A 10,952-nucleotide genomic window follows, 5' to 3' on the forward strand; every position below is an offset into this window, starting at 1 on the left:
GGGACCCACAAACCCGAGAAAACGAGCGGAAGAAGAATGAAAGCGCTAATTCCACACTCCACGCCACGCAATTGGCTGAACCCAGAATAAAGTCAAAACAGAACACAGAAACTGCTTTGACTCTCAGTCTCTCTTAATTCTCCCCAAGCTCACGTAAACGCCGACTCTTCCTATCTTTGCCCATCAAATAGTGATACTCAGGCGGGAGAGAAATGAGAGAGAGAGAGAGAGAGACTATAAAAAAAGCGAAAGTAAAAAAAAAAAAAAATACCAAAGGAGCTATTTTTTTATTATTTTTCAAATCCCACTACTTCTCTATTAAGTTTTGATAGTACAAAGTACAAACAGAGAGACTTGGGCGTAGACTCAAAAAAATTCCAAGAGAGGGAGAGAGAAAGTGTGTGTGTGTGTAGCAATGGCTTCGTCTCCAACTTCGTCGTGTAGTTCATCGTATTCGAGTCCATTTTCGTCGTCGAAATTCTCTTCTCTACCAGTAATGGCGCTCAGGGAGAAGATCGTCGAGAAAATCCTCGAAAATCGCGTCACTCTTATCGTCGGCGAGACTGGCTGTGGTACTTCCGTACTCTCTTTAACTTTATATCTTGACTCTTTAGTGTTAATGTACGATCGATTCGTGCTTTTTTGTTAGGTTCTGTTTGGTTGCCGAGAAAATGGGACTTGTTTGGTCGTTCAGAAGACTCGGAAATATTTTGCGTGCTTGCACTTGAATGCTGAGAAAACTGAATGAAGAAAGAAGAATGATCGGGGGGGAAAAAAAAATAGCTTTAGTAGTTTTAGTTTTCGATGTTTGGTTGTTAATAACATGAAACGTTTGAATCTGCAAAATAATCTCGAGATAGTTGGACGATTCAATGTATTGTTTTTCCTATGGAATTTAGATGGTGAGAAATGCGAAATTTCAATTTTCATACTCCGCTTTCTTAGCGGCCAAACAGGGAAAATTTTATCATGAACTTGAACAAATTTTCTATGTTTGTTCGGAATATCCTTACTTAGAGCTTACAAGTTACTAGTATGGAATTTGGTTGTCTTCCTTATATACATATATGATACATTAGTTGGACTGGAAAATGTAGGAAGAGAAGATATTGAAATTTGAATCATTTAAGACTACATGAAGTGATAATTTTTGCTATTCAACCATATGGCCTAATTGATTTGTGTGTGTGGTTTCACTCTTCGAAGACCAAATTAACACATTTCTTTTCAGCATCACCTCTGTACCTCTCTGTTTAACTACAATGATCATGGGATTGAGTTCTGTCTTGTTCACTGTTTTTGAATTTCTAGGACTCACACATCAGATTTTTTTAAACTAAATGTACTTCTACTTATTAAAAAAAAAAAAACTGAATATAATTCTGAACATGGGCACAATATTTTGATACATTCTTTTACTTCTTGGTTTCCTTTTTTTAAAATGTTAAGTTATGCCCGCAAAATAGAATGATGGAAAAGAATGCATATGGCATTCCTTGATTAGTTTGTTGAGGATCCATAACTGGCCCCAAAATTGAGGTCTAAGGTTTTGTAGTTGTTCTTGTAAGTTACACATGACATGCTCAGTGAATCTTGAAGCCCCAACCTCACCCCCCTCATTGCTCTTAAGAGGAAGGAGGTGCCATCTAATTTAGAGTTTATTGCATTAACTGAGTGCAAAGACCAACAAATTTAAATTAACAAGTTATTTGATGGTTCATGCTTTTACACTTATAGAAAGAAAATCAGAATATCTACTATCTTCTATCATTGCTGGTTCACTTAAGGCTACATAAATGGGAGTGGGGTTTGGTTAAATGATTTAATAAACCTTTTCATGTTGTTAACATTTTTGTCTAATTATTAATACAGGAAAGAGCTCACAGGTTCCCCAGTTTCTCCTGAGGGAGGGCATGGCACCAATACTATGTACTCAACCTAGGAGATTTGCTGTTGTAGCTGTTGCTAAAATGGTTGCAAAAGCTCGTAACTGTGAAGTGGGCGAAGAAGTTGGATATCACATAGGTCATTCAAAGCATTTATCAGCAGCGTATGTTATGATCAATAACATTATGCATGTTCTATGTCTTAACATGAGCGTAAATTTTTATATTTTATTTTTGGGGTAGTAAAATTGTAAAAGAGCTTCATTCAAGCAACATTTTATAGAGGTTTCAACAGAAGTTCAATTTATTACTTGTCAAACATGGTGGTGATTTGTACTGTTCTTTCTCCTTTGATGACTGTCTTTGGCACCATATTTGAGGTTCTAGAATCAAAATTTTATATTATTTTTGTTAATAGGTTTGCATATAGATATTAGGCATTGGTGCAATAGCAATTGCCTTCCATCAAAGCAACAGGTTGCAAGTTTGAGTCTGAGTCTGAGAATCAGCCTCTCCAAAACAAATTGGGGTTAAGGCTATCTACCACGACCTCTCACAAGCCTTGCAAAAGTGGGAGCTTTGTTCCCTGGGTACGGCCTTTTTTAGGTTTGCATATATGCATGGTTGCAATGGCCTGAACTTTTGTACAATGCACTCAGATTATTTATTTAAAAGAAGAACTTATTTTTAGGAGCTGGGCTTAAAGCCAGGGAATTTTCTAGAACAATCTTTTGTTTGACTTGGACAAGGTCAATAAAGAAAAGACATTGTTATGTCTAAAATGTTACCGTATCTTATTACCTAAGGGCATATCATGGTTCTTAGTCACATTCACATGATATCCAAATTCTTTTTGGTCCTATGGAAGTTATTTTTAGAAAGACCAGTTTGAGTTTTTGTTTAGACACTTCTTCGGAAGTGGGCTTGAGTTGATTACAAGCTGCAAAAATTCATGCAATCAGCCTTAGATTGGATCCTATAATCAAGTGAGGCTATGCATGTTCTTTCTTAGGGCCAAACTGCAGATTCTGTGTGTCTATGTGCCAGGTCACCTTAATGACCTGTCCTTATTGTAATAATTTTTTACTCTGAATTTATTTGTAACAGTTATGCATTTTTGCCTGGTATTGTTTCACAGATCAAAGATTGTTTTCAAAACTGCTGGAGTTTTGTTGGATGAACTGCGAGAGAAGGGAATGAATGCATTGAAGTACAAGGTTATTATTCTCGATGAAGTACATGAACGATCTGTAGAATCTGATCTTGTTCTTGTTTGTCTTAAGCAGTTTCTGATGAAGAACAATGACCTAAGGTTTACATTTTCTTTCTTATTGTTGTTATTGGTGGCAACTTTCGTGCAATAAGCTCTACTAACCTAAAGTAGTTGGAATAAGACTTGAGTTAATTTATTAAAGTTTGTGCGTTGACTATCCAATCATTTCATTTGAAAGTATCTTTTTAACTTCTAAAGGAATGGTGGTTTATCTCTTGTATTTCCAAAGTTGTGAGTTTTAATTGAAATTTTTGGGCCTAAGTTTGTATCTGGATCTAATGGATTTCTGAATTTTCAGGGTGGTATTGATGTCTGCAACAGCAGATATTTCAAGATACAAGGATTACTTCAAGGATCTTGGCAGGGGAGAACGAGTTGAAGTGCTTGCAATACCTAGCTCTGACCAGAAAACCATATTTCAGCGAAATGTTTCATATCTTGAACAGGCAATTACTTGTACTCTGAATGCATTTTTTTGTCCTGTCATTCATGCAAGGAACTAATATTAATTCAAAGCACTTCACTCTTAACATTATAGTAACATGAAACCATGGATTTAAAAAATTCCTGTTCCTTTTATTTTGTATTTAATATTTTCCTCGGACACAATCGACTATATGGATCGGAATCCATTGATCTGACTTTCTGCACCATTAATGTATTTGGCTGGATGGTATCATGGTATAGGAGCATAAGAATAGGAAGTAGTTAGTCCTGTTTAAAACTGGTCTTGCAACAATTTCATGAAAGCGCCTTCCAAATTCACCATTTGCATGCTATTAATTGAAGAATGAGGAAACGAGTTAGTTGGTGAAAAGTTTCCAGTGTACTTACTTTAAACAAGATTAGGATGAGTAGGCAATAGTGTGTATGTTGGGATGGGAATATTATCAGGCTGAGATTGGACATGGTGCATAGAGTATCTTGAAAGAGTGTTTGATTCAATTTTAAAAAGTACATATAGTGAGTGATATATAAAAAAAAGAAACAAAAAAAGAAGAAGAATATATAGGGAGTGGTTTGAGAGGCTTGGCAAGGTTAAGGTATGTAGTGTAGATTTTATTAATTTTTTTTTTGATAGGTTATTAAAGTTAGAATTTAGGTATAAAGTTCTTTTAATAGATTTTTTTGTTTTGTATATATATATATATATTAATCTAGTGCATATGCCTATTTGATGATGGTATCAAATTGTAGATAATTTGGCCTGAAAAAAGTAACGTGACCTTGTGGAAAAAGATTAGGTTATGTGACAATACATGGCACTTGTATTTATTGGAAACCATGAGTAAGTTTCAGAGTTTACAATGAAATATGATCTTTTATTATGAAAACTTATTTTAATTTTACTGAATATTTTTTTCATTATGCTTTGTTTTCTGTACAGATAACTGAATTTCTTGGAAAAAGTTCAGAGTTAAATTCTTTGCAATATTGTCCTGGTCCAAGCCCTTCCATGGCTGATGCTGATATTAAGCCTGATGTCCACAAACTTATTCATAAACTGGTGTTGCATATCCATGAGAACGAGCCAGACATTGAAAAGAGCATTTTGGTTTTCCTCCCAACGTACTTTTCGCTGGAGCAGCAATGGAACCTTCTGAAGCCACTTAGTTCATCTTTTAAAGTTCACATTTTACATAGCAGTGTTGACACTGAACAATCTCTCATGGCCATGAAGATCTGGAAGTCCCATCGTAAGGTATGCCATGATCAGTTCTCCACCTTATATTTGTGTGTATCATGGTCAGGGAAGAGGTAGGAAGGGATGGATGGATGTGGACTTGATATTTAACATAAAAGAAATGATCTTTGATAACTTGTAAATATCTTCTGTTTCGTAATGTCATTGCATTATCCTTTAATTATGCGCTTTCTATTTGAGGAGTATATAGGGCTAGTTTAATTCTGATGCTGCTTCTTTATAAAGCATGGCCTTTGATGCCTCTAAAACTGCAAATCTATTTAGGCTGTGAATCATAGTTTCATCTTGAAATTAATTAATTATCTTCCATTACCAATATTTAGCAGTTGCAAGGTCAATTTTGTTATTGTTGTTGTTGATCTAGTTAGTTATTCCCACCATCATGGTTGTGGCTGTTGTATTGAATAACATGTTTATCAGGTTATATTGGCTACAAATATTGCGGAGTCATCTGTGACAATACCAAAGGTGGCGTTTGTTATTGATTCATGCCGATCTTTACAAGTTTTTTGGGACAGTAATCGGAAAAACGAAGCTGTAGAGCTTGTTTGGGTTTCCAAATCTCAGGTGATGGGGGAATCATACTGGTTTTCTTGTTAATTAGTATTCCTACTATTTTCTTAGCTCCTTTTTTCAAATTGTGCTGTAGGCTGAGCAGCGTAGAGGAAGAACTGGTCGAACTTGTGATGGCCAGGTTTATCGGTTGGTTACAAGATCATTTTTCAGCCAGCTTGAGGATTATGAGTGTCCATCTATACTAAAGTTGTCATTGAGGCAGCAAGTGCTTCAGATCTGTTGTGCTGAATCTAGAGCTATTAATGATCCCAAGGGTATGGTAATATGATCTCATTTTGCTGTAAATTCTGGACCACCTGTAAATTTTCAAGGAAAGTCCACAATTCCTCTTCATTTTATTTACATATGATCACTTAAGATAGAGGCCCAATATAGAACGGTTGAAGTGTTGAATTTCCTTTATGTCCTGTTGTATTACCGTAGAGGTATGCCGCTAGTGGTGGGTGGGTGGAATCCAACCCAAGTTAAAATGGCCTTATCTAGTAGAAAAAGCTCACATTGGAGTTGGTAAATGTTGGTATGCGCTTGGGCTTGAAACTCCTGCTCAACATATATATATATATATATTTATTTATTTATATTTGGAGATGAGCAAAAACCTTTGGCATCAAGATGCCCTCTAGATATATTCTTGCATGAGTTATCATGTATTACTTACAAAAGATAAGAAAATTGTGTAATATAATTATCTATGTCACGTTATGTAGGAAGTACAAATAGTTATACTATTGATTTGATTGAGTTGCCCTTTTAATTATTTTGACTTTTTCTCACCAATTTTTCCATCTAGAGTTGTAGTAACTACAAGCATTTTTAGAAAGAAGGATTGACCTATAAAACATTTCCACATTCCCCACACTAGTATATTTATCACTTAGCAGAACACCACCTATATCTAACATGACTAGCATGTCATTTGTTTTGAATGTATAGCATGATAGCAGCATCAAGAAAGACAACAGACATGAATTAGGCTTACCAAACCTACACTACCTGCTCAACACTCTTTGACCAGGTTTTTTGAGATTTGAGATTTTTGGTGTGGCTGGGTATTGTCAACCTTACTACCTTAGGGTTGAGTTTGGCCAGCCTTTTTGCCCAAAGGGAAGTCCAAATGATCATTATGTTATTATTTGCATCTGCCAACCTTTTTATCCCTTAAAAATGCATTAATTTATCATGTTAATTAAAATAATATTGTGTTCTCTTTATCTGATGCTATGATAGTTTTTTCTTTGATAGTAGACTTTATGATTGTTAAGTGGTTAGTTTTTCTCAATTTTGTGCAAGTGATACTGGATTTTAAGATCAAGGTATAATTAAAGCTTGAAACATAGAAATTTTGTGGTACAAATTCACTAGTTTAGGAGATATAGGGAGTCACAACAATATTTGCTATGAAATAATTACTACATGGAGGATTCTACTTTGAGGATTGAATATGGTTTAAGCTGTTGGAACTTTTTTGCAGCCTTATTGCAGAAGGCTCTGGATCCACCAGATCCTGAAGTTGTTCAGGATTCACTGAACTTGCTTGTTCACATGCATGCATTGGAGAGGACGCCTCTAAGAGGCCGGTATGAGCCTACATTGTATGGACGATTGCTTGCCAGTTTCTCGTTGTCTTTTAATGCTTCTGTGTTGATACTTAAGTTTGGAGTTGTTGGAATGCTGCGTGAAGGCATTCTGCTGGGTGCATTAATGGATACACAGCCCCCACCCATTCGTCGTCCTTTCGGAGAGGAACATTTGGTATTTTTATCCATCAAGTGAATGAACTTTGCAGTTTTGAAATTCCTTGATTGCTAGAACAATTGCTGTATCTGATATTCTGATTTGATTGTTGTTCCCCAGTTTACTGAGTACATCAACTGCTACTTTAGTGGAGATAGCAATGATGATGTCCAAATTGGGCGAAAGGAGGTGGTACTCATGGCAAACCTATGTGCATTTCAGTTTTGGCAACGTGTATTCAAGGTAAAGTGGTATGATTTTAATTGGAATTTGGACTTTTTAATAGAATTTGAATGCATGATTTACACATTTTGCCTTTCTATGAAGGATAAGCACCGTCTTGAAAATTTGAAGCATCTTCGGAAGTTTGATGAGATAAAAGATACAACATTACTGCTGCCAAAGATTGAGGAAGAATGGTGCTCTTTCCATAATCTTTTGCAGTCATCATTACATCATGTCTCAGAAATATGTATGAATCTATGCCATTACAGCACTCTTTTTTTAAAAAAATAATATTGTGCAGTCATAACTACAGTGTATCTATGACTTAAGTATAATCTTAAACATAAATTTAATAGCACCCTTTTTTAATAGAAAAAAAATAGTTTGAGCTCCTTTTCAAGTTTGAGTCTTTCTTTTCAGATGAGGATGTGTTAAGTTCAGTGCATCGTTTTCGGCCCAAATTTCTGGCTACATCCAATGGGCTGCCATCCTACTATGATCCTTATGAATTTGAACATACTTGCCTTCTCCAATGTCAGCCAGATGGAGATACAGATGCACTTGATGATGAGCATCTTGAGCCATCTAGTGAAATAAGGAAATGTGTTGCTGAACCATTTGTTGCTTCCAATAATTTTCAGACCAATGATGTGGTTAAAAATTTGGCAACTACTATCAAAGAGGTATCTTCTTTTGACTCTCTTTTGTGCACTATTCTTGACATAAAAACTGATCTTTCGTTTACCTGTCATGTTTAACAGATAAGGGTTCTGTGCACAGAAGACAGATCTGGTAACCAGCATATAAATGCTGACGATAATGGTTCTCATGTCAATGGGGAGGAGCCTCTATGTGTATATTTTATGAAAGGATTCTGCAACAGGGGCAGTCAATGCTTGTTTTCTCATTCACTTGGAGCGAAGAGACCCATATGCAAATTCTTCTTTTCATTCCAGGTATCTCACATTTGCGGCTTCAATAATTGAAAATGGTGTATGAAGTGTTTATATGGCCTCAATTGGCCCATGCTAATTATTTTAGGGTCTGGTCCCTTAGGGCATTTGTTAATTGATGATTTTAAGAAAGTTTTAATATCACTTTTATTAAAAATATAAAAAAGTTGTTAAATAAATCAATTACTTTTCTCTTTTTGCATAAAAAGTTTCTAAAAATACTTTCTAAACCAATACCCTTAGGGCATCCATTAACTTTTCCCATTATTTAAAGTACAAATAGTTGCAATGCTTAACTGCAAATGAAGTAATCAATAGTCATCAATTAAAGATCATCAAAAACTGCCATTCAGACTTGTTGGACCTGCTGTTTGAAAACATACTAATAGTGAAGCATGTTATAGTCCTTGGATATACAAACTGACCAAAGCATCCTTAGTAGAAGCTGTGGATTTTTTCTCATGCCTAATCTGGTAGGGAAAAGAAAATAAATTCCTCCATCCCACTACGTGGTGGTTGATAAAACCATACATGTGTACTCTTAGTCACAAGATCTATTCAACGAGTCTTGTTTAAATGATACACGTGGATGGTTTGGAGGAAAGCTGTCCATCTGGCAGTGGGGCACCTGTCTGGAAACACTCTTTTCTGTGGAATAAGAATTCTTTTTTAGAAAAATCTTTATAAATGTCCCATTTCTTTTTAGTATGATGCTCTGCTTTATTGTAATTTGTATTTCATTGTTGACAGGGCTGTCGAAATGGAGATTCATGTCACTTTTCTCATGATCTGGGTCCATCACCCTCACCATCACCATCACCATCACCATCACCATCATCTTCTAGCGCAGCTTTGTGCCTGCCAGAAGATAGTGATGCAAATGCTGCTTCCCTTCAACGTTTTTTCCCTACATCTTCAGATGGATGCATTCTTCTATTGGATGACACAGATTTACGTTTCTCCACAAATCTTGCTCGCTACTATGATCCATCCAAGATAGTCTCAACAACATGTTTGTCTGATACATACATCTGTGATCCATCCTTGACAGGTGTCCGAATTTTTTGGGGCCTTTATCACCCATACCATACCATCCTTGCCATAGGGGAGAATCCAATCCCATGGGATGAAGTGAAGTGTGTGCTATGGTTTCCTAACTTAGAAAGTTATAGTGAAAATTTGGATAGGCAAAAACTTCTCTTGCAGAATTTCTTTGAATATCTATCCATTCGGATATTGGCTGGTGCCTTGTATGAAGTGCAAGTTATTCTTACCATGAACAATATCCGATTTTCACAACTACAGGTAATAATTGATGCTATAAATCATTCATGTTTTGCCCTCTCCACTGCCTGCTTTGCTACTGAGTATTCTCAAGAGGGGGTAGAAACTGGGAATAATTAGATTGATGACCCTCTTGTCTTGTATTAGCAATGTTGTTCTACCTGGAACTTGTGTGCATTTAATGCACTTCTAAATTCTTTTAATAGCACATTGGTGGATACTGGATAACTGTTATGATGAAGTTCTTGGACATAAAATAATGATGCTGCATCCTGTATCACTTTAATGGTTGTGATGATGATGTGGCAAAGCATTTGATTATTGTGTTTTCAGGTTGAAAAGTTGGGCAGAGATTTCTTCTTCTTCCTTACTGAGTCATTTCCATTTGACGTAACAAGCTTTGGGGAGTTAACAGACTCAATCACCACAAAGAAGCCAATGTTGGTATCGCGGGCCATCTCATATGTTTTTGATCTGCACCCACCTACTGACATCCAGTTTGGTGATTATGCAACTACACTGCAGAAGCGTCTGCTAGATATCCAGAGCAACCTTTAGAGGATTTCCTGTGGGCCTCTACAGAAACTCATTGTGTAAAACAAGGAATTAGATTTTATTGGTTGTAAAGTTATTTGCTTTTGGCATTGTATAGTTATAGCAGGATAAGCGCATTGTAAGATTTTTGGGGCAGTTGAGAAGATCTATCTATTCCTATTTATGCTGCTTCTGAAGGAAATGATGTTACATTGAAATTGCCCCTATGTTATTTTATGGAAAACAGGTCTCGATTTTTCATACGAATTTCTGAAGCCATCTAAATATGTATTTTCATTTTTGCTGCTAGCACATATAGGAATGTTTATAACCTTTGGAATTGTTGTACCTGCCTAATCTTGTATTAAAATATTATCATGGTGACTGGTGCGTTTAGCACTTTATTGTCTTGTCTTGGCTTGGCTTATGATTCCAGTTTGCTCAGCTCGCCTGCTTGACCTTGCTAAGCCTGCTTACATTTTTTATTTGCTAGTTCGTGTTTTCTCGGGTGATCAAGCATTTGAGACTGGACAGTGGACGATACTTTACACCTACTACTAATGCTTTCGGTTCTTTTTTTCTTTTTTGGCTGAATCTATTACTAATGCTTGCTACTGATTTTATCCCTGAAATTACACCTTACACCCAAATTCTTAGAAAAATGATGCATCATTGTCTTTTTTAGTGAGATAGGGAAAATAGTTGATTTATTATAAGTTTATGAGTATACCGATCAATCATTTTATTAAATTAAAGTTGTTTGGGAAGCGCACGGCTTTTAA

At 35.9% G+C, this 10,952-nt stretch overlaps 1 protein-coding gene across 1 annotated transcript; it reads left to right on the plus strand.

The window, feature by feature from the left end:
- The first annotated feature begins 260 nt into the window (after positions 1-260).
- Positions 261-10,437, plus strand: LOC112006581 (DExH-box ATP-dependent RNA helicase DExH8). Its single transcript, XM_024038869.2, has 14 exons — positions 261-572; positions 1,873-2,050; positions 3,025-3,198; positions 3,458-3,605; positions 4,547-4,861; positions 5,285-5,431; positions 5,514-5,694; positions 6,912-7,192; positions 7,295-7,417; positions 7,502-7,646; positions 7,820-8,082; positions 8,161-8,355; positions 9,103-9,657; positions 9,970-10,437. Exons 1-14 carry the CDS (start codon positions 416-418, stop codon positions 10,192-10,194), a joined length of 3,087 nt encoding a protein of 1,028 aa, XP_023894637.2. The 5' UTR covers positions 261-415; the 3' UTR covers positions 10,195-10,437.
- The last annotated feature ends 515 nt before the right edge of the window (positions 10,438-10,952 follow it).

This window comes from Quercus suber, unplaced genomic scaffold, assembly GCF_002906115.3.
Source record: "Quercus suber isolate HL8 unplaced genomic scaffold, Cork oak 2.0 scaffold_156, whole genome shotgun sequence".
NCBI lineage: Eukaryota > Viridiplantae > Streptophyta > Magnoliopsida > Fagales > Fagaceae > Quercus > Quercus suber.